Genomic DNA, 23,754 nt, shown 5'->3' with positions numbered 1-23,754 from the left:
TTTCCCCTCACAGACTGGACTCTTTCTGTCCGCTGACATTTACATTCAAATAAATTCTAAATTATATCTGATTCATAGTGTTGGAAAACAATTTGAAAGTCATGGATTTTGCTTGAGGACATGTTGGGAACAGTGAATACACTGCTTGGACCCAAGTGCACGAGAGAGTAGGCACCATGAATGATTTCAAGAGTCTTTATTTTCCTCAAAATCGCTTCTTCACAGAAGGAAAAACTAAACTTGACTATACTCTGACAAAAACAAAATCACTTCTTTACAGAAGAAGATAAAACAAGACTTGACTAGGCACTTGAGCGATGGCGAAACAAACTTGGACTCTGACGTGTTCTCTCGAAAGCATAAACGACGCACTGGCAAAAGACAAGGGAACTGGAACTGGAACTATATAGGGGAGAGGGAATCAAGGGCAGGTGCGAGTGATTACTTAAGGATCACCAGGTGAAGTGCATGAGGGAATTAGGGGAGATGTGTCAAAACAACTAAGAAAACTACGAGACAGGGAGACATGATATTTACTAAAATAAAAGGGGAAGTGAAAATCAAACCCACACAGTGACATGAACTTAACCTAAATTAACACGATAAATAAACTAAGCAGAACAAAAACACTAACAGACTTGACGCTTTGTGATAGGACACCACAATGTCAGACAGTAATTCCTGTCCTTTGGTCGTCCTTGTTGACTCAAGGCTTTAGAAAACATGGGTAAAATTAAAGCACAGAACGCTCCGTATCAAAACATAAACGTGGCCCATCTAGCCATGATGACAACAACATTATTACAGCCTCTGTATGGTTAAAGTACACCAGCTATCCCAACACCCAAGGTAAGGTACGATCGTGTTCCTAATCACTCCAAAGTCTACAAGTCAATCAACTTCAGCAGTGTCGTGTGAAAATCCAAAGTCTTCAACTGTGGCTTTGTGTATTTACAGATTTATTAACAGGGGCGTGAGATGTTTCACTCAAAGGACAATGTGATCTGTTATGTATAATATATGGAATCTATACATTGTACAGAGAATAAATGCTGAGGATAAAGAGAGCAGAGTCTCAGTGTAGAGCATAACTTCTAATGTTTCAAAGCAGAAAATTAGAACGTGCCACTAGTCCGTTCAGTCAGCCGTTTATCATGGATGACGTGTCGTCTTACGTGATTTTCGTATTCCCGTATCAGCCTCCGCATTAAAAGCAGCGCAACGCTTATAGGACAAATGCGGCAACAACTTCCACAGAAGCTCAGCTTCTGAGAGTTGGGTGCGGACGCTGGGCTTCTGCATAATGATTGGAGGAACTGTCTGAAAGGCGGGAACCAGTTTTTGATAGACACCGGAGAACTTTTCTGCGAAATAGACAATTTGCGTTTGTACGTATAGATTATATCATTTAAGTTTTATATTATTATTTATGTATAATATATGTTGTATATGTTTCAAAGACCAGCAACCGCCACTGTCTTAAAGGTATTATTTACTGATACAATCATACTCATAGAGTATATTCCATTTCTGCCGATACACCTTCCTAAATGTTACACTGGACCTTTCAAATAGTTTATTTTGGTACAGCTAAGTGACTCTGTCCTAGAATACATGGATAAGCAGTCATCACTGCGTCACTGTACCTGTGTCTCTCTGTCGTGTCTCTCAGGGTCTCTCTCAAAGCTCTCGGCATAAATGCGGACGGTGGCGCCTGTCCCTCCCCCACTCCCACTCATCCGAAACACCAGGCGTGACGCGTCAGTGAAGATGATCCTCAAACCCTGGAAACAAACAAAGCCAGGACTTCATTATAAAACTCCCTATTCATGTAATGACAACTTAACAAATCCAAAGTCAATTACTTTACTGAGTGGAATAATAATAATCTTAATATCAATTCAGTGTATTTATGTATGTTTGCATTGCTCTTTTATTTATGTTTTTAAATTTATATTTTTCCTTATGTTGTGCCCACATTTTCTTTTACTTTTCTTTTGCTGTCAACTTTGTTATTGCATGGGCTGTGTCAAATGTCCCCGTTGTGGGAGTAATAAAGAAATATCTTATCTTTTTCTGTTTATAATAACATGTGATGAGGAAATCCAACTCATATAATGGCTTAACCAGCACAGGTTTAGTACGCAGGCTTGTAGCGCTGTTTTTATCAAAAATGACTCATTGATTTGAATCTATTTCTATCTAATCTATCTCATTCTAAAGTATAAAATACAGCAAAAAACCATTGTGCCCTTCATATAAATATTTGAATATTTATTTATCATACATTTGGTACTGTATAAAAATGTTTAATGTTAGTTTTTTAATGTAGTACATGTCAATATCCACTAGAGGGAAGTAACAGTATATACAGTTTGGGGACTGTTCATCTTGGATTCCTCTGCATGAATCTGATTATAACCTTTATTTAAAGGGATAACTAAGCATTAACGTTGTCATTTATTTCAGGAACATTTAAAAGTTTGCATTTCTAAAGTTTCCATAATTTTGTTTTTTGGCAATTACTTAAAAACGTGTTCACTTTTTGAACTTAGCCTGAACATTTTTAAGGAAAACAGGAAATTGTTGCGTTGGGGTGACCAGCTACAGCTCTGCTGTCTGACGTAAGGAAGATAAGTCATGTGTGATGACTCTTATCTGTGCTGGATTCTACAGCGGCTCTTTCCTTATCCCATTAGAGCAAAAGACAAGCTCAGGAGGAAGACAGCAAAATGTTTTGGGACAAAATAACCAAAATAAATCATGAGTTTTCATGAAACATTGAACAGGATGACTTTGATTGACTTTTCTTTTGTAGTATATAAAATATGTGTTCACCACTAAAAAAAAAAGTCTTAACATTAACAAACCATGAGTCTTTTCCCTTTAAGAAGAGTTTAATGAACTGTTGTGGTAGTAATAGTCGCCCTAGTACAACATTAACCCATACAGTAATAGTTGTTAACCTCTTTAAACAATGACTCAGCTCTTCATTTTTATAGACCATGGCACTTCTAATCTGACTAGAGCAAGGAAGAAAAAAAAATGAGAGATGTCCGTCCGGCCGCCTGTGAGTCTGTGAGTCAGTCAGCTCATCACTAACAATAGGTTCGCAGCAGCTATCAGGAGGCTGTTAAAAACAGTTGCTACTGTAAATATCAAGTGTCCCAAAGTAGAACCATACCAGTTCATTGGCCTGTGTATCTTGTATATTAGATATAAGTCATTCCATTTACATATATGAGTTTTCTGTGACAAGACTAATTCCTTGATACGAGACACAGAAACAAGGTAATTTTTTCCTAAGTACTTCAGGAAAGGAAAATACAGGTTGAGTACAGACCTTTTTTGACAACCGTTTGGCAAGAACTAGTAGGTAAACACAGGTGTTACTAATCTGTGCTGATAAAGCCTTGATTAATTTGATCAGGAACATCTGTGCAGCTATGAAAAAGCTCCGTTCAGATGCTCTGCTGCAGTTTGAATCTATAGCTCATGTGCCTCATCAGCACACCTGATTCATATAAATGGCTCGTTATCAGGCTTCTGCAGTGCTTGATGATGATTTGAATCAGGTGTGTTAGCGCAAGGAAATTATAATGACACACTTTACAATGCAATGCCCTTGCCTATAGAACATAAACATCTTTTTTTTTTCTATTCTAAGGCAACATAACCAAATTATTTTTTATTTTAAAGGGATTATAACGTATACAAACATACTCATGGGTAGTTTAGCCATCTTCAATATCTTTTAAACCCTCCAAAATGTTACACACACAGACCTTTTAATAACCCCAAAACATGGCACTGAGTATGGCTTCAGTGTCCATGTTTAGGCATCACATATTTTACAGTTATGTCGGTTTATCTATCCATCTGTCTGTGAATTCATCCACTGTATGTGTCTAAGATATATATACTGAAGAAAAGCTGCCATGTCCCTGCTGTGTAAATCCCCAAAATGTGTCTCTGCATGCGTGTGTTCGCATTTAAGTGTTTGTGCCAATGCCCTCCCCTTCAAACACACTTGCTGCAAGTGAGACGACAGCTGATATAATTCTGTTGTGGGAGGAATGTGTGCTGTAATAACACACACTAGGCAGACTGAGGATTTACCAGTGAGGTAAAAAAAACATTTTGGGGCAACTGACAAACTGTGTGCTGTGGAGTCACTGTAACCAGGGTAAAACAGCCGAGATATTCAGAGTAGATTTGAACTTTTTTTGCTTCATTCCTATGCTCTGTTTGAAATTCAGCAGGTCGTTTAGACCCCGTCTACATGCCTTAATACTTTAAGTTACTGCCATGTGATTGGCTAATTAGATGTTTGCGCTAACAAGCAGTTGAACAAGTGCACATAATAAAGTGACTGGTGAGTTTGTTGATTAAAAAGCCTGTTGTGTGAGTAAAAAGCCTCACCAGGGAGATAGAGATTGCAAATTAGCCTTGGCTAGAAATGTAATGCAATTTTTGTTGCATTGTCCCTGACAAATAAACTAATCAATGAAAAGTGTCTTCACACTTTTTCACATGGACAACTGACATTCCAGTGTCACCTTGTGCATGTGTGGTCCAGGTATTACTAATGTTGTGGGGACAAATCTGCTTCCACAGTCACATTATGGGGACTTGTCTTCGTTATGGGGACAAAAAAGGTTAAGATGCATTTTAAGGTTAGGATTAGGAATAGGCCAATAGTAATTATGGCTAAGGTCAAAGTAAGTCTCCAGGAAATTAATGTAAGTCAATGCAATGTCCTCTGAAGTCATGGAGTGTGTGTGTGTGTGTGTGTTCTTGTAGTCATTGTCTCTTTAGGAGAAACCTGGACCTGATGAGGCAGGGACTGGTTAAGATTAGGGGCTAAGATTGGAATTGTGGTTAGGTTAAAGTTAGGGTAAGGCATTAACTAGTTGTTATTATTAGGGTTAGGGATGATGCACTGGTTAGGCTGTTATGAATGGATGACTATGACAGTCCTTAAAAGGATGGCTGAGTAAATCTGTGTGTGGTATTAGGTGGAGCACATGCTAAGAAGTGTTGACGCCAGGAATGAGTTTCCACACATTTGTGGACAGAACAGCGGGAGTCAGCTGGGTAAACTCCACTGGTGGGGATGGATGGAGGGAGGGAGGGAGGGAGGGAGGTTACAGTGAGTGAGGGAGTTATTAGTGTGTGTGTGTGTGTGTGTGTGTGTGTGTGCAAAGCATTCTGTGCTGTATGTAATCTGTGTTTGTGTGCATATGTTTATGGTTGAACATGGAAGACGGACTGTCATGTCCAAACATGGAACCTTCCCGATGAGACAACACTGACGCTCAGTGTGTGGTCTGGTCCACAAGAGTGTGAAGACTAAGAGCGTGTGTATAAAAGAAAGCAAGATGGAGGGACTGTGTGATCGTGAGCATAAAATGTCTTCAGGTCAGATTTTTTTAGTCAAACTAAATTTAATGTTGGATTTGACCCAAATTACTACAAGGCTAAGAAAATGTCGAAAATGTATTTATTAGTGCAGCTGCTGCTGGTCAGGACTAATTCATTATTACATTAACCCTAACTTAAGGTTTACATATTCAAAAAACATTGCTATTTTTGCGTAAGCTACCATAGATAGCAAAACATTGGCTACCTCCGTGACTGAATGAGAGACAGCTTTTTAAACAAAACTGAGCGTTTTAGATGTTGACACAAGGTCAATATTCTATCTGATATCAATCTGGCATATTTGATAAGAGCAACCCTGAAATATTATTACTTTCCCTTTCACTTCCACTTGTCTAACTCTGTAGTATAAAATCTCTACTACATTCATCCTCCATGGTCATGTCAGACTCACCTGGTTTCGGGCCACAGATCCATCCACAGGGTCGATGTACTCAAAGTTGTCAGCCCTCTCAACGCTGTATATGTGGTCACCGACGGCAAACTTCTGACTGGTGAACGCTTTGTCTGAAATGACTGCTTCCAGGTCCCTCATCAGGTAAAAAGCTCCGCGGGGATCCAGACCTTCATAGTCAAACCTGATACAACACGGAACACAAACAAAGAGCAGAGAGAGGGAAAATATGAGGAAATATTTTAGAGATAAAACACATTCTTTAATTTCTTTGATCTTTCTCTAATACATTTTCTAATGTATGCAATACAAAAACTCAGACATAGTGAGTGTTTGACAATGTAACTTAAAGGTCCAGTGTGTAAGAACTAGTGACATCTAGTGGTGATACTGCAGGTCACCACCCCCTTTCCCAAGCATGTCAGGGAACAAAGATGGCCTTTGGTGACCAGAAAGGATGTTGTTTTTTGTTTGCTCATGCTGGTTTGTCTGTTCAGACTGCCGTGGAAACATGGTGGCACAAAATGGCGGCCCTGGGAAGCATATCACATTTGTACCTATATACAACACAATGGACCTTATGACATGATCCGAATCTCCAAGACGCAAACATTTGTCAGGGTAATTAATTGATTTTTCTTTAAACGATGATATAGTTGTTTTTAAAGAATATGTGATCTTGTGCTTGGCCTGATCAGTATGTCCTCTCCACTATACAGCTTCATGTTGTGGCATATGTGCATCATGTAAACGTCTGGACCAACTGTCAATGGGAACACTGCAGCAGCAATCTCTGCCTCTCACAGGGAGAGGTTAAAATAAGAGCAAGTAGCAACAAGTGAGGAGTCCAGGAGGAGATGAAGCTGAAGATCTCTGAGACATATTTGGCTTTGAGTCTGACACAAAGGTTGAGCCTATCTGGGAAAAGTGGGGCCATGAAGTGAGTCACAGGCCTTGTTGGTTGTCATAAATTCAAGATATAGTCATTTAAAGGACACTGATTACCTGCAGAAGTAGTTGCGTCCAAGCCTGGCCCAGTGCTCTCGGACAATCTGCTCCACGCCCTGCTTCTTCGCTGCCATGATGGACAACCACACCAGCACTGACCACAGACCATCTTTCTCACGAATGTGATCTGAACCTAAAGATGAAAAGAAAACATGACATGACATCTGCTGTGCACTGTAACATTGGTCCTATGCAAGCTATTCAGTTTTTACAAAATTCTGAATTCTTTTTATATACAGTATTTGCTTTGCACAAAGACTGGAAACAAGGAGAGGCAACTTCCCACTGCTGACCAATAAATAATACAGCTAATGTGCTGCAAAACAATCTTTCAACTCGACAAGATGGCAAATAAATATGTTTTTCCAAAAAGGATGTAAAATTGGAGTCGCAATTATGAATACATCCCTTGCGAATAAAATGTATTTTGCCACGTTTACCTATGAAAGAGCTTTTAAAGAGAGCGGTTGGGTTGCATACCAAATGTGCCACATGCTTCCAAACAGCATCTCCCACATGTCCACTCCCCCACACCCCAAATAATCACACTAATACACCCAGTCAGAGAGGCAGATCACACCCTTCGTCAGTCTCCTTCATTGGGGAGCTATCAGTTTGTTGTCAAAGACAGCTGCACAGTAAAGCTATCTGTTCAGGGAACACTCTGACATTTTAGATGAATATGTTCATAATGTTTCCCAGCAAGAGCCCAAAGTGGAAACACTTTTTCAAAATGCATATTATGTCTTTTACCATATACATAATTGTATACAGTAGTTTCTAAATATCATATCGTGTAAACGGGAAGTGTACTACAGTCTATGTCTGGCTGTTGCATTATACAGCTGTTAGGAAACTGATGTCATTATTTAATCCCAGGCTCATGGTCAGTCTCCCTCTGTCTGACTCTCTGACACAGACACAGAAGATCACCTACAAATCTAATTAGTAAACCTCTGAGGCACAACCACATCTTTTCCATCTACACTATAAAAAAAATGATAACTGCAGTGAGCAGTCTCATAAATAAAAAACGAAAAAAAAACAATGCAGTTGCTCTAATATGCGACCAAAACTAAAGACACAAGGAGAGCTTCTGTAAATCTAATACCTTTAATGTAATCTAGAAAATCACCATTCTGTGTTATGAGCGAGGAATTGATCAAATGGAAAGCAACCCGGCTTTGGCACTATAAACCATAGACTGTATATGAACAGCATGTAGTCTAACGGATGAAACGGGAACTACCATTTTGAAATCCAGAGATTCCCCTGGCGCCATGACAGTTTTAGGAACTGGAAATTCACTGCACATCATCTGCAACTAGGCAACTATCACACTGGTCTCCACTCATGTGAAGTGATTTATTGTCTATTTGCCTAATCCCCAAATCTGTATGTTTTTGGAGTGTGGGGGGAAACTGGAGAACCTGGATAAAACCCACGCACAAAATGTAACAAATTTCTTAATTAACATCATGCTTGCAACCAGCGTTGTCGCCCCCTGGTGGCTACCAGCTTCTTTTATCCTACTTCCGTGCGTTCACTTTTACCTGGAAGACTTTATCATTATTTATATACAGTCTATGACAATATCAGTGTTTGGAAACACTAGGGAGAAACATTTTCTACTGTTACCTTCACTGACTTTGGGGCTGACCTTAGTATGTTACACTTCTAGAAAAGAAATATTACATAACATCATGTTTTTGTTTTTTTTTAATATGTTGCGTGCCATAAGTCCCGCTGTGTGTTTGAACAAGTGTATGGGGAGGTAGTGAGGAGCAGTAGTGGTGAGTGGCTCTGATGATTTACCACTCTGCAGCTCTCTCTCTGAGCATTTGGCCTTACATGGCTAGACACCGAGTGAGCTCCCATAGACCTCTTTGCTCTCTGCGTCTCTACTGCTTCCACTTCTCTCCTCCACGTCAATGCTTCTCATATTTAAACTCACCCAATTCCCTCTCCCTCATTTTTCTAAAAGCTGCTCTTATCTGACTTGTTCACATCCATGACTTGATCCTTTACACACAGTTTTACATACTGCTACTCATGTGAAGGATTTTCCCACTTCTTACATTTCACTCTGTCCAACATCGGTGATATCCAAGAGAATGATTCACTGACATTAGGAAAGGTAAGGAAGCTGTAAGCTTGACTAACAGTTGTAGACGGAGGGCAAGAGCAAATGTGCATGTATCATCTGTGCATGCACATTGTTTATATACTCTGCGTACGTGCCTGCATTTGTATTCATAGAAACCACTGGACTCCTGTTCACATGTTGCAGTGATTCATGGAGCCCCTGTCTCCTTTTATAGCAGAAGAATGGGGATTATTTACACATGCAGTCAGTGTCACCGCCTTCACATTCATTATATGACTCTGACTGGAGCTACAGGCAGTCAGGAAGCACCACTTTCAACTCTAGATATGAGGCAGCCAGAGAAGGGAATGCTCATCTTTAAAGGGATGTTGCGATTTCAACACTTGGACTTCATTTCTGTATTTTCATGGCCATTATTTTTATGTGTATAGTGACATGGTACTCATAGCTGTTCATGCTCAACATTTTGCCACTGAGGCGCTCACACACGCACACACGGCAACCAAAAGAGTCAACAAATCATCTATTTCCATGTCACCACGCTGCTTCCCGACACCATCAAACCAAGTCTTTTGTTATTGTTTTGATCGAAAGACCCCTAGAGTCGGAAATGATATGCTGTGTGTTAAAATAAACAAAAGATTTGTACTAAGACATGAATCAAAAATATGAATCTGCAGCAGCACAATGCCCAGCACTGCTATTAAACTTTGTGTGTGCGCCAATTCCTGTGGGATAACACCTCTGGATTGCAGTTAACCGCACTGACTGGACTTAATTGCAGTGTGTTGTTGAATGTTCCCGCTCTTTAAGCGGCGCACACATTGTTATCATAACACGTTTTAATAACGACCCAATTTCACCATTCATTTCAAGTTAAAAGTTGACTGGAAACAATTGGCCGCTGAAATGTTTAATCGCGTCCCAGCTGCATATTCAGGAAGCAGCAGCTGGCTGCTGCCGTCCTCCAGTGATGGCCTTGTTTGCAGGCACCTCAACAACAGCTGCCGTTGAGAGGAGGGGATTTCTCAGTCACACACCGACTCACATTTTCCGAGACGGACCGAGGGTTTGAATGAGTGACCTTATACCCTTATGCAAACAGGCTACTGCTGCACTGTCTCTGTATTTACTGGATCATTTCCTTTCTGTATTGATGACAGTTTGATGGTGGAGGGCTTTATTGTGAGCGAATGACTGTGCCAGATCATGCCAGAGAAAATATAGATGTGTCATGGAGAATCTTTTTCCCAGTCTTTTACTTGACTTTACGTTAATCTATGTGTATATGTTTCAAATGGCATGTATTAATGATGTTTTAAATCTTTTATCAATCACATCTCTTGGAAATGTGTTGTTCACATAGTAGTTACATAGGAGGAGTTACAGAAATAGCAATAAAAATAGTCAAGACCTTACATTATACATACATTTGCTCCTGTCAGCATTTGTATAGCCATCATTATCATACCTGTCCCAAAGCTCTCCTCCCCACAAAGGGAACAACGGCCAGAATCCATCAGGTTTCCAAAGTATCTCCAACCCGTTGGCGTTTCGTAAAGTGCCAGTTTCATGGCTTTGGCGACTCTAAAAACAAGCACAGAGAGAGAAATTAAAACAAAGTTTGGGACAAAGATTGTCAAGATTATGCTCACAAAAGATGCACTGTATGTATCTTGCCCCCCCAGCTCTGCTATAGAGATAAGCTTACAAGCAATCCTCTGACCTTTTTGAAATAAAGTAAACCAAATGTTGTGAGACAACCGTGATCTGCCAACGGCTCATCCAATCATTTAATAAGGCAAAGGCAGCGAGAACAAAGTGAGCTAACATTTAAGATGATGTTTGCTTTGAACCTGAGCCACAGAGGAGGACACGGAGTGTGCGTGTGTGTGTGTAAACATGTATGTTGGGGTCCTGAAGAGGGAAACGGGTGCAGACAGTACGATGTTTGGGAGGAGAGGGAGCGCAAAGACAAAGACTTTAGGGAGAAGAAGCAAAGAGGAAAGACTAGCAGTCCTTTTAAATCCACATTTGCAGAGGAATAAGGCTGGATACAGTGTGGGAATGCACAACATTATTATAAAAGGGTATTTTTTTAGAAAAATTGACAATCAAAATCAGTAAATATTTTAACAGTGCAAGTATTACCCTTGACTATGAACCGCCTGAAAACATTAGCAGAGTATGTAAATTCAAATGGAAAAGCAGCATAATTACAGTACAAATACCTCAAGATTCATCTTCCATACACAAGCACTATTATATTCCCATTACAGCTGATATTAAACCGGAGCTAAATTTGACATTACATGTCATTGTAGCAGTAGCAACTTGGTTACAAATCTGTCATGTCAAAACATGTCGGCATAAAAAAGGATAGATGTGTTTTACAGATATTATTAATATTATTACTGTGCAGTACTAATGCATTAACAAGAAAAAGGCCCGCAATTTCTGACAGGATAGAAGTTGTTAAGAAAACTAATACTACGGAATTTGCGGAAATTGTATCTGTAATGCAGAGTTAAATGTTGTCATGTTGTCTTTGAGCTGAGGAGACAAAAATGCCTTCTTTGTAGGTTCTTATGGTCAATTATAGTCATGTAACCATTCAACTTTCTATTTTATTAAATTTTTCTCTATGAATATAGAAGCTTACATGATCATTGAGGACTTTCCTTGACCTAAAATACATATAACAATAACAATATAAAATAAAAGAAGCAGAAGCAATAATTAAATGCATTAATAAATCTGAAACACGGAAGTTTTCTGTCTGTACCGAATAGGCCTCGAGGAAAAGGCTGCAGTTACAGTAAAGGACACTGGGGTAATAATCTCAGTTTCTGGAATTTAAAAGTTTGTTTACGGTCTATGATAACAGACGCATGGTGAGTTTATTAAAGCTGACAAGGTGCTTGTTCGAGACGGTATATCACAACGTGCAAAATATCAGTACATGTATCATAACAATGGATTAAATTACCACTTGTATATGAAAGGAGACGCTTACGGTGTTGAACCCACAGAGGAAAATCACAGACTCAGCAAATCCCCTCCACTCTTGGGAGCATTTCGAGAACTGTATCTATTTTGAAACCTTTTGGTTTCTGTTTTGTTTTTAACATAATATTCACCAAACTCTGCACTTCCTGCCCAGCAGCATTTAAAAGAAATTTAGGCTGTTGTTCCACAAGAAGCAAAGAAGTGAAAAAAACCCCACCAATTTTAAATGCTTTTATTGTGGGAATTCAGAGAAATATAAATGTGGATTTGAGCCACATTCAAGGTTTTTAAGTGGTAATACTTGTACAAACATCCGTGCAATCCTCATGCACATAAATAAACCTCCGCATAGTGCCCATTACAGTTGTTTACATGAGGATGGGATAAATTACCAAATAAGAGTAAACCAGTTTGATTCTCCTTTGGGGAAGTGAGAGCTGGAACGGAAAGCCTGGAATTCCTAAAAACTCCTGGCACCCTGACAAGATCTGATGGCGTTTTAAATGGCATGTCCACAGCCAACACAAGCACTGAAACTGACCCGACCACTGCTCCGCTTTCAAACTCTCTCGCAAACACACTGGGACAAAATTGTTGTTAACAGTGTGAGAATATAAACACTGCAGTTGACCAACACAAACATAAACAACAATCAAGTTCAGCACGGACGGATTGTCACCCAATTTGGTGGGAATATTGTGTTTAGAGGGCAACTTCGGATAACTGACATTTGATTTTACCATTTAAATATTAGGGCTAAGGAGACTTATTGAAGCTTATATTGAAGATATATAAATTCTCCATCATATTGTATAAGTGGCATCATCATCACACTATCAGAAAATGAGATCAGTTATTAAATGAAGTACTGAAAGCACTCATAAAATCAAATATTTAACCATAATGGCTCCATTTCAGGACAACAGTGCGGTCCAACAGTGAAACATATCATCCAATAATGTTGGTGTTCTTAGTATTTTCCTACAGATGCATTAAGCTTAAGAAGAAGGGGCCGAAAATCTATGCTAGACCTATGCTCCCTCGTAGCGTCAGGGCCCATCCTACTGACAAAAGAAAATGGTTGAAACACTTAACTGCTAACATCGAAATGAGTTCATTTCATTTTTGAAATGAACTAAATGAAATTGGCTAAGGGACAAGATTTTGCTGTCTCTATCACAACAGATCCCAGTGGTAGCCACTGAGTCAGCAATCAGGAACAACAACCATTCAATCAACATGGAGACGGAATAACTTGGCGTGGTATAGTCAGCGGTGTTTAGCAACACACACACCACACCACATCGAAAAATCCCAGGACTTTGCAAACGAAGCCAAAGAGATTAAACTGGACCCGGAGGAAACCATGGTGTCAGATTACTCTTCACATGCATCCACACCACAGAAGCAGAGAAGACAAACAAGAAAACAGCTCATGGAAGACACCAACACATTCTCCCTGCAGACCACATTCCATGCTTGAACTCCCTGACCTACTTTGACTATCATGAAGGTTTCTACAGGCAGAACATTTGGGTGTGCTATGGGGTCACCAGTATCTTTCATAGTGGCGAGGTGGAGAGCAGGAACTGCACTTATCCATTGTTTTAGTTATGTGGACAACACCCGGGTCAAGATCCGAACTCAGGAGCTGGAATCTTTCACAGAACATAATATGAACTGCATAGACAGCAGCAAACGTAGAGTAGTAAGGGATTTTTCTGCCCCGCTTTAAACTAAAGAATTTTGGCCAATGAATATAATCAGGGACACAGGGTCTGAATTTGGAAGATTTCTATTTAGGGCTGTAATCCCTTGTGTGTAGGTGTGACCTCTCAGCTGCTCAAGCCTCTACTCTATCTCTCTATCTCTCAAAATTCAGTCCTTTTCTGGTGTGAGAAAACAGACATCGATCATGTGTCTTGATAAATTCCTTTATCATATAAGGAATAAATAAAAAAGTTATGAAGCTGATGTAGCAGATGTTGAGATGTGCCGTCAGATTATAGCATATTTTAAAAATCTGCTACTGCTTTATCCTCACCAGTCCATCGCAGGGCCACACAGAGACAACCAACTATTCACTGTCACACCTACAGTCAAATTAGAGTGTCCCCTTAACCTCTGGAAAAGAAACTGGAAAAACCCAAAAAACACTCATTAAACTCCATACAGAAAAGGCCTTTGGTCAGACTGGGTCACAAACCCAGGTCTTTTAGCTGCAAGGCAACAGTGCTAGCCACTATACGGTCATGTGGCCTAACAGCCCTTCAGTCCGACTATATTTATGAATTGTCTCACCTGTCATGCACTAATTCAAATGAATACATTCTCATGGTTGAACAAAATGACTGAAGACTACAGAGTGGAAGTTTTTTGCAACTCTTTTTCTGCCTAAAGAATGATATGCATTACATGTAATGAAACTGAAGAGAGACAGTCTGTCCTTCTTTCTTTCCTTCCCTGCATGTGTCCAGTGAAATATTGTTAGCCTTTGGCCTTGGTTTGATATCTTACCAAACATGGTATGCAGCCATAGCTGCACTACAGCCTGGACTTGAAGGACAAAAAGCACAGCAGGCTGGTGCTTTACTTGGGCTTAAAACCTCCTTCCTGACCTGACTCAGAAAAGGTCACTGGACATCATGTCAATTTAATAAACTGAAGGCGTTTGCCTTATCGGCCAAATCTGAGAGCAGGAAAATAAAGTTGAGGTGATTTCTGTAAATGGTCATAGCTCTTACGTGTTGTGGAGACATCAGTGCTAACATTGGTTTCAAACGGTTTCCAAAGCTGTGTTAAAAAGATATTTATCATATCATAATATTATACAAAGTGGAAAAGTGTGCTTGTTAGGTCAGTGTTTAACTTGGCTCCCTGCTGCATCTTGCCCGCTGTCAAAATACTGGTGCGTATAGCATTTGAACACGATGACAGCATTTTTCAGTTCTTTATCTTTTTTTAAGTCCAGCCCGTATAAAACTGGTTTGGTATAAAGATAACAATGAAGATCTAGTCAGTTAATCTTATGGCAGCAATGCATTTAGGCATGTAGACATGGTCGACATGACCTGCTGAAGGTCAAACTGAGCATCAGCATGGCAAAGAAATGTGACTTTGAACATGGAATAGTTGTTGGTGCCAGACACGCTAAACCTGAGTATTTAAAAAAGAACAAAAAACTGCTGATCTATTAGAATTTCCATTTGCAACCATCACTTGGGTACACAGAGAATAGTCCAAAAACAAGAAAATATCCAGTGAGCATTCTGGTTGTTGATGAAGATCAAGAGATCAAGGGAGAATGGCCAGACTGGTTCAACAGGGTAGAAAGAACACAGTAACTCAAGGTATCCAAAAGACCATCTTAAACCTTGAAGAACATGGTCTACAGCAGCAGAAGACAACACCAGATGCCACCCTACTGACACTTTATTAGGTGTCCTGCCTAATAAAGTGGTTGCTGAGTGTATACCTTGCCCTCAAATTATAAAACTCTGGAAGTCAGAAATGTTCATTAAAGTGATGGATATACAGTGCACAGTGGGTGAAATAGGGTGCAACAAAATAAACCTATTGGGTTTTTTTAATAACTCATTAACACATTTACATTGAGGAAGAGGATACTGATAACCCTCTGTGAGTACATGATACAAACTAGTTTGGGAAAACTGCTTTGTGACATCACTGTGACTGGAGCTGGGGCGTCTTATATCTGTGACCAATCTGTGATCATTACCAATTTTCCATTTATCATCCCACTAAAACACAAGTGACAGATCTGACATAACCGCAACACTCAATGTGTGGACGTGTGACATTAAAAGCACAGCCTGTGGTAGAAGCACACGTTTTAGTTCCTGATTACACATCCTCGTAACCTGCGACCATAACAGCCATTACAACTAAAACAATTTGATTCTGCTTGATTTGCTAATATGGTTTCTGTAAAGAACTCCTCTCCCTAAGTTACAGGAGAGGCAGATGTTTCCTTTAAGTAAAATATCCCTCCTACTTTCTCTCCTTCTCACCCCTCCCAACATCTTTGCACCAGACCTTGCTTACAGTGTGTTTCGCAGAGACACACACACCTTCAAATGAGGCAACAGTGAGGTTCTACATCTTTAACTTCAGCCGTCTCTTGATCGAAATATAACAACAACAAAAGAAAGTTCACTGCTCAACTTGAGAACAAATGGATTCTCCTCCCCATCATTTTCCCTTATTCCTCCCAGATACACAACTATACACACAGTGTATACACAACATCACATTCATCAAGGCTTTTATAACACAGTTTGCTTGACTATGCATAAACACACAGCAGGGAGGATTGCTCAGTCTAAACACTGCAGCGTGCAGACACACATTGAGGCCACACATTCTCCTAAAAAGGCCTACATTTGGGTCGACTCCAGGATCCAATACCACACTGCTAAGTACTTCAACACTCCCTAGAAGCCGTCAAAGACGCGCCGATATGGACGTCAGATCTCCAGAGACAGCAGTGTTGTGTGAGAACCCGAAGAGCCTGTTATATGAAGCTGTGTTGAACAAAGTGACTCTGTCATCTGAGAATGTCAGTGCTTATCAGCGAGAGCTCAATACGCTTACCCGAGAGTACGCCGGTGAAATTGGTTTTAACAGGGGGAAAAAAAAAAGAAAACCTGACAAAATGCTATTTGTTTCTGACAAGGAGCGTGGCATTATCTGATAATATTTCACTCTATCTGATAACGTCTGGTAAATGATCTAAAACAGACATTCAAACTATAAAGTAATTCCACTTTTGGCAGACTGCGCAACAAAGTAATGGGTTCCAGGAAATCAAAGCGATCAACAAAGACCAACACTTGGAAAATAGAGATAAAGGAGACAAAACGTCTCTAGTAGAAACTGGAGAAAAGGCTATTTATCTAAAAATTGTGTGTACTCTTTAAGACAAATTCTAGCATAAACACTGACCATGTCAAGACCAGTATAGTCCACATGGAGACCAAAATTACAATTACCAAAAACACAGGAAAAATAAAGTCAGTTTTTCATGAGCTTACTGATTTTGAATAGATTATTACGCGATCTAAGACGAGAGACTGAAAGACCTCGGGTCTCATTTAACTCGAAGAGTACACGATACATTTACAGAATGCAGTGTGAACTAACTATAGTTGATCTCTTGTGGTTCCCTCATGGCATTTAACGGCACACTACCCTTGAGGAGCATTCTGTTGAAGCCTCAGTGGGGTGCAGTGCCAGGGATCCCTCTGACTAGAACAATGTAAATGTGGATAACTTTAGCTGGGATCACATCCTCTCACTCAGCGCCCTCTGCACAGCTCTAGTTTTACATAACAGAGAATATTTTTAGGCGGTGAGTAAAAGTATACGTGTGTGTGTATGTGAGCTCATCGTCTATCTGTGTGTGTGTGTGTGTGTGTGTGTGTGTATCTTATACCTGTCAAGGGCGGTGCTGGTGGCCATACTCCTGGCAAAGCCTCTGGCGCCATGCTGTCTAAAGTAGGGGATGGCGGAGAGGTTGGCGGCCATGATGGCCACTGAGTCAGATGGGTTCACGAAGAAGCCGTTTCCTCCGAGGATCATGTACCGGTCCTGACAAACAGCACAAAATCATACAGTTTAGCAAGAGAAAGCTCTACGAGAGCACACGCCTCCAACAAGGCCGCTCAGTTTCTCATGGTGTCAATATGGACGGAGATCTGGAGATTTTGTACACAGTAACATAGACTTCAATGAGATCATGTTAAATGACTTTCTTCAAAACAAAACGGACACCTTTAGCAGAACTCTTGGCACAAAGTGTATCTCGATCGGTACGTGGATCGCTACAAGAAATGTTATCATTTCTTCCATTTCTTCTTCCATTCCCAGGAACTTGAATCAAAATCAGTTCTGAGCTGTTATGAGGTATGCTGCTTACAAACAACGGAGAGACAAACGCCTGCAAAAATACGGCCTCCTTCGCCAAGCTAATTATATAAGGGAAGAACTAGAGTCAGACTAAATTTCTCTTTTATTATTCATTTACGAGCAAAAATCCATTAAAAAAAAGATCATAAACTGGTATTCCACGTAGCCAACACCTAATAATAATATAGGGGATTCCTTTGTGCCAGAAAAAAGCCATTGTTTTCGACAAAACTATTAAAAACACATGACTGGACAACACAGTTGCACTGGGTGACATGCTCCTCCTTTATGATGAATATGACCACTGCAGTTTATTTAGAGTTAATCCTACAGGCTGCCATAAATACTCACTCTCTCTGTGTGTATAAATCTGCAGCTGAAAATAATCCCACACAGATGCAGAGTTTACTCTGGTGGAGCCACTGCAGAGGCCAGCTTGTTTTAGGAAATTAGGCGGCATTAAAAACATATATATTTGCAACCCGATTTTAACCCTTTCAACACCGAGCATATCGTCGGCGGCCCGTTTGGGGCGAGAGCTCTTTACATTACTGTAATTTAAAGATAGATTTAAAGATCTGTAAAAGAATTTGCACTTCAAAGCTATTACGGTCATTTCACTGACGTCGATGCAGGAAGGCGGCAAATTGGTGATTTTTATCCAAATACGCCTTGAAGACGGTGCTTTTGGGTGATAAAAACCACCACTGAGGTTTGGTGATGCATTTGTTTCATAATGCTCGAATTTCAAAATTAAAATGCAAAAAATCTCATATTCATGTACAACTACAGTCTGTTTTTTGTTTTTCCTGTCTTTAAACTGTTAATACACTCTTTTAACATGCAGTAAATTGTAAAGAACTGCCACATGGGACAGAATGAGCCACAGATGATGAAAAAACTGTAAACGTAAAAAAAAAGAAACATTGACTGATTTGATAATAACAACTGGCACTAATGATTGTGAAGACACCGGCAAACTTTGTAGGAGAAACAGATCATATAAAATAATATAATTCCCCTGACGCTAAGCAAAAGGGTGACATGACTATTGGCTGACACTGTGGAAAAAGTGAGCTGCTTGTTTGATCATCATGGATAAAGTCTTACTTCGGATTCCCACTGCTGCTCTTCCTATTATCAAGGAGCAAACAAAAACAAATAAAATATAAATGCAGTTCTTTCTGGTATCTATGGGTGGAGTCCAACTTAAATTAACAAATTAAATGAATGAATTCATGAATGCACTGGTTATACAGTATTTTATAGCCCAGGACATATATATAAATATATATATATTAATGTATGTATATATATATATATATATGTATGTATATATAAAAAATGCATTGTCATAGTTTGTGACAAAATTCAAATACTGTATTGGATAGTAATTCCAGCATGTGCTTCTCTATGCTTGTTAAATGTATCTATTGTTATTATTTTACGACACAAAAACAAGCGAAGCTGCAAAACAACCTTTCAGACATTTGGGAAATATCAGTGAGCAGGATGAATGATGGGAATCGCATAAGTTGTGCTCTTTACAGACAGGCCGCTTTGACAAAAGCACAGCATGTAACGTTCTTGCTGAGACTTGATGTGGCTTATGGGAAGGATTATTTTAATTTCAAGCAACAACAGTACCAATAAAGATGATGGGGAACATGACAATGTGTGCAGTTATATTAATACCAGCATTTGTTTGCTGTGTTTCCACATTGTTTAGTTCAGCACATTTACAGCGGTGGTGTGTCAGACCTGTGGTGGAGTTTATTTCTACAGGATTAACAAAAGGCTCTCATGAGAAACTGAGTTTCAAAAAAAACAAACCAAAAAAAAACAGACTAAATTCCTTCAGGATGTCAAGTATCGCAATTGTAGTTTTTCCACTCCGTGTCCAGGTTTCCCTCAACCAGCTCAGTGATTGTGAACACTGTGCCGCTCTTTCATCACATAAACCCACAGCGTGGTTCCTTTCTTCTACATGTTCTTTGTTTTCTCGCTGTACGATGAAGTCCTGATCAAAAAGGTTGGTCCACATTCGATACTTCTATATCATACAGCATGATTTCCTGCCGTACAGGATAGAGTAACAAGTTTCTGTCAACACAGCCTTTGTAGTTTGTGCGTGATCAACAAAAGTTGGAACAGCTGTAGGCATTGTTTGCATTCATTTTTGAAATCATTGTTTACTTTCATCGCTGACGGGAAACTGTACGCTAATCAACGTCTTAATCTGATACAAAATTGGTCTGTTTTTTATAAAATCTACATGATTTTTCAGTTTTTGGTGGGGCTTTTGTTTGCGCCTCGGGGCAGTTCACTGCTCCTTTTTATGTGGGAAAGTAAATATGAAAATCCTAAATCACGTTGTCCAACATCATCCCTTTGTTTATTCAATTATCTGGAAAGGTTTTTAAATACATATATACTGTAAGTCACTTTTAAAGATCATATAGAAAGCAGATGTCTTACCCCATCTGCATCAAATGCAGCTCCAAAGCCAAATTCGCCTCCTTTCATGGCCTCGACCAGAGCGGTGGCATAAGTCAGGCTGGGCTCTGGAGGGCAGCCCCCGAAGTCCTCCAGAGGAACACAGTTCACCGCGGAGTTAGCTGGGGCCCCCAACTCATCACACAGGATCCTACGTACATAGGGGCCCATCACTGAGAGGAGAGGAGAGAAAAGATGAGGACATGAGAACAGAAGACGAGACAGAAACAACCAGAAACAAACAGTGGGTGATGATTTCCCTCACCTCCATTCATTGCATCTATGTGTATCTTTACTTGATCTGGTCCTGTCAGGAGACTTTTAATGGCGCTGAAGTCAAAGATATTCCGCAGCAGCTGTAGGTAGACCTCAACTGAGTCGACAATCTCCACTGGAAACACAAGAGATCGTTTGCATTGAGTGGCAAGTATGCATTTTTGTGACGAGTGAGTAAAGTACTGTACCTCTGAAAGGTTTGAACTTGTTCTCCAGGTCAAATTCTTGTCTTCCCAGCCTGGAGAGGTCAATGCGGAGATCGGGGCAGATGGCATACTCCTCGAGTGTTCGACTCACCTGGTGGATCTTCTCCATCACTGTATCCGGAGACGGCCCTGCCAACAAAATTAGGAGATGAGCAAACACTACTAGCAAGGCCTTGAAACAACCCCAGGGTATCCAGCTTCATCCTTTTTTCACCCCCGTTTGCCACGTTGAACTTGATTCCAAAGTCTCCGCCGGGGCCTCCTGGGTTGTGACTCGCCGTGAGGATGATGCCACCAATGGCCTTGATCTTCCTGATGATGCAGGAAACAGCTGGGGTGGACAGGAGACCGTTGTGGCCGATTACGAGACGACCAATCTGAAGGCAAAGACATTGAGTGAGGTGTAGTGTCAGTTGCAGATTATTCCAGGACGTTGACAACTCGACGGCTCACTTTCAAATCATCGGCCCAAAGATGGTGCCAGAATTCATGGTTTACGTGCTACTTTTAAAGCAGCATCCCATAATAGCCCTGAATGTCATACTAATTGAAAGTGTCCTCACTGTGGAGGAATGTGTCCTCCTTACGTCAGTGTGTATCCTCATAACATTCCATGCATGTGCAGTACAAAGGACTGAGGTGTTTATTCCTCAAAAGATTACAACAAACTGTATAAACTATTTGATTACATTTAAATCACTAGCCAGTGTTAAAAACAATAAAAGACATATCTGCACTATTTCCCGTCTGACTTTTGGTCCAGTGCCATATGAGAGGGGATATCCAGAGCGAGCAGTTTGGGCCAGCATAGATGGAACAGGATGGGGCACACGTAGGCAGGAAAATAACGCAGGATGGATGGAACTGCTGATAAGACGGACGTCAGGAGACATTTGGCTGGGCCAGCAGAAAAGCACACCGATCTCAACAACAAATTATATTCCCTTCAGTTTTCTTTCCTTTGGAACCTGACCAAGCCAATCACAAAGATCTCAGAGCAAACGTTTTAAATGAGCCGTGAGGATTTTCCTCCACTGTGTGTGTGTCTGTCTCTCGCTCCATCCTCCTGCTGTCATTTATCTGCCGCTGGCACTTTGAGGTCAGTCAATTTTAGGGATGAGTTTCAGTTACTTTGCTTGTTCCTATTGTTCCTACAAACCATCACTTTCACTCATGACTGAACCTTTTCCCGAACCGTTTGTGAGGAGATGTTGCAGAGGTGGACGTGGCTGCTCAGCCCGTTTCAGTGATTTGTCGTGTTACATTTTTGTCACGTTTGTCACATCAAATCTCTGCAGGCACAACATGAACTCGTCTGATAAGCTTTCATGTTGTCTTGGAGTACTTTTTAAGGACTATTTATTGCTCTGTTTCATACTGATACATACTAGTGTTCCTAAATAAAGTTATTTGATTTCAAATGTATTGAAAGGCATTTCACATAATTACGGGATCTTTTACAAGCTGCAGTGCCTCTTGAATTTCTTTGTAAGGATTTCTTTGCTTGTGACACGAAATGAAGGGTCCCTTCATGACTGATGTTGCACGTCTTATCTGAAGCAGTTTACATTTTTAATGATACGGATGAAAACATAGATTCTGAAAATAAAGTATGTTATTAGATTTCTATCATCTTTAATAGTCTGTTGTGATGTGTGTATCTTTCGTAGTCCTTTCTTACAGTTAAAGTTCTCAATACCGTGCTGCTTCAACACAAACATCTATCTATCTGGCCCCTATGAAACAATGTTCCTTTTATGACCCTGAGAGAAAAAGAGAGATTTTGCATTCAATAAAAAAGTTGTAAAAAAAGAGTAAAAAAAACCTGAAGAAATGTCATTTCATCTTATGACCCTTTAGGTTGTTACTGTGGCCCCTAGCAGAGGTCCAGACCCCCATGTTGGACACCCCTGGTCCACATCAACATTCTGAAACCACAGCCTTCTGTTTACCTTTATTGGTCAAACTTTCATAATCACTCTTGGCGAGTTTATTTAGCAGAGACTTTAAAGGTGTTTCCATTACAAATCTCTTTCATTGCCTCCATTATCACTTGTGGGTCCCAACCATCACCACAGTGGGTTCCATGTTACTGAAACCACATGGGACCTGCAAAATGTGTCCAAGTGAGACAACACACCATGGAAACCACACAAACCCACTTGGGACCCATATTCTGAGCTTAAATGGGGCCCATATGGACATGCTAGCTGATGAATCAAGATTGAAACTAATTTAAAGAAAAACACTAGGTTCAAAATGTGGTTGCAGAGAACATTGTAAATAACAATGCACGTCAGACTATTGTATGTCCAAATCCAGACCATCTCCTCTCTTCTCTTCTTACCCCGTTGGCTGCTGCCATCTGCACGATGACCTCGGTGGCAGCTCGGCTGAAGTAGCGGCCGTCGCTGCCCACCACCATGGTGCAGCCCTGTCGGTCCCGCAGGTCGATGGAGGACAGGAGGCTCTGGATGTAGTTCTGCAGGTAGTTCTTCTTGCCCTCGAAAACCGCAGTCTTCCGCCGTAGCCCGTTGGTGCCGGGCCGCTGGTCGTCGAAGGGGGCGGTTTGGACCGTCACCACAGGGATGGGACTCGTCTCCATCCTCCTCGTCGGGATCCAACAGAAGCCTGAAGTGAGGTGTGGAGTTTTGGCTGAGGCTGGAACAAGATTCCAAAGTGGGGAGAAAAAAAAAGAAAAAAAAAAGAGGGAGTCCTGCAATCTGTAAAACCACTTATTTTAAGTATGTTTTATGTTCTCTAAAAGATGTATTGTCTCAACAAAGAAATGCTCCTCTACATGGAGAGCTGCATCCCTCACTGGTGAAGTTCACACACAGCTAAAGCCTCCACTGCTCTGCTGCTGCCTGTCACACACACACACACAC

At 40.5% G+C, this 23,754-nt stretch overlaps 1 protein-coding gene across 1 annotated transcript in view; it reads right to left on the bottom strand.

The window, feature by feature from the left end:
• The window catches only part of pgm5 (phosphoglucomutase 5), a 26,145-nt gene extending 2,391 nt beyond the window's left edge, over positions 1-23,754 (bottom strand). Inside the window, exons 1-10 of the mRNA XM_058637170.1 lie at positions 23,214-23,754; positions 21,081-21,243; positions 20,849-20,995; positions 20,650-20,775; positions 20,367-20,557; positions 17,416-17,570; positions 10,423-10,538; positions 6,842-6,977; positions 5,837-6,020; positions 1,647-1,784 (exon numbers count right to left, since the gene is read on the bottom strand). Of these exons, the coding sequence (XP_058493153.1) occupies positions 1,647-1,784; positions 5,837-6,020; positions 6,842-6,977; positions 10,423-10,538; positions 17,416-17,570; positions 20,367-20,557; positions 20,650-20,775; positions 20,849-20,995; positions 21,081-21,243; positions 23,214-23,471 (1,614 nt within the window). The 5' untranslated portion in view covers positions 23,472-23,754. The remainder of the gene's footprint in view (positions 1-1,646; positions 1,785-5,836; positions 6,021-6,841; positions 6,978-10,422; positions 10,539-17,415; positions 17,571-20,366; positions 20,558-20,649; positions 20,776-20,848; positions 20,996-21,080; positions 21,244-23,213) is intronic.

The sequence above is a fragment of the Solea solea genome, chromosome 8 (assembly GCF_958295425.1).
Source record: "Solea solea chromosome 8, fSolSol10.1, whole genome shotgun sequence".
NCBI classification, from domain to species: domain Eukaryota; kingdom Metazoa; phylum Chordata; class Actinopteri; order Pleuronectiformes; family Soleidae; genus Solea; species Solea solea.
This window is presented reverse-complemented; position numbering and strand designations above follow the sequence as displayed.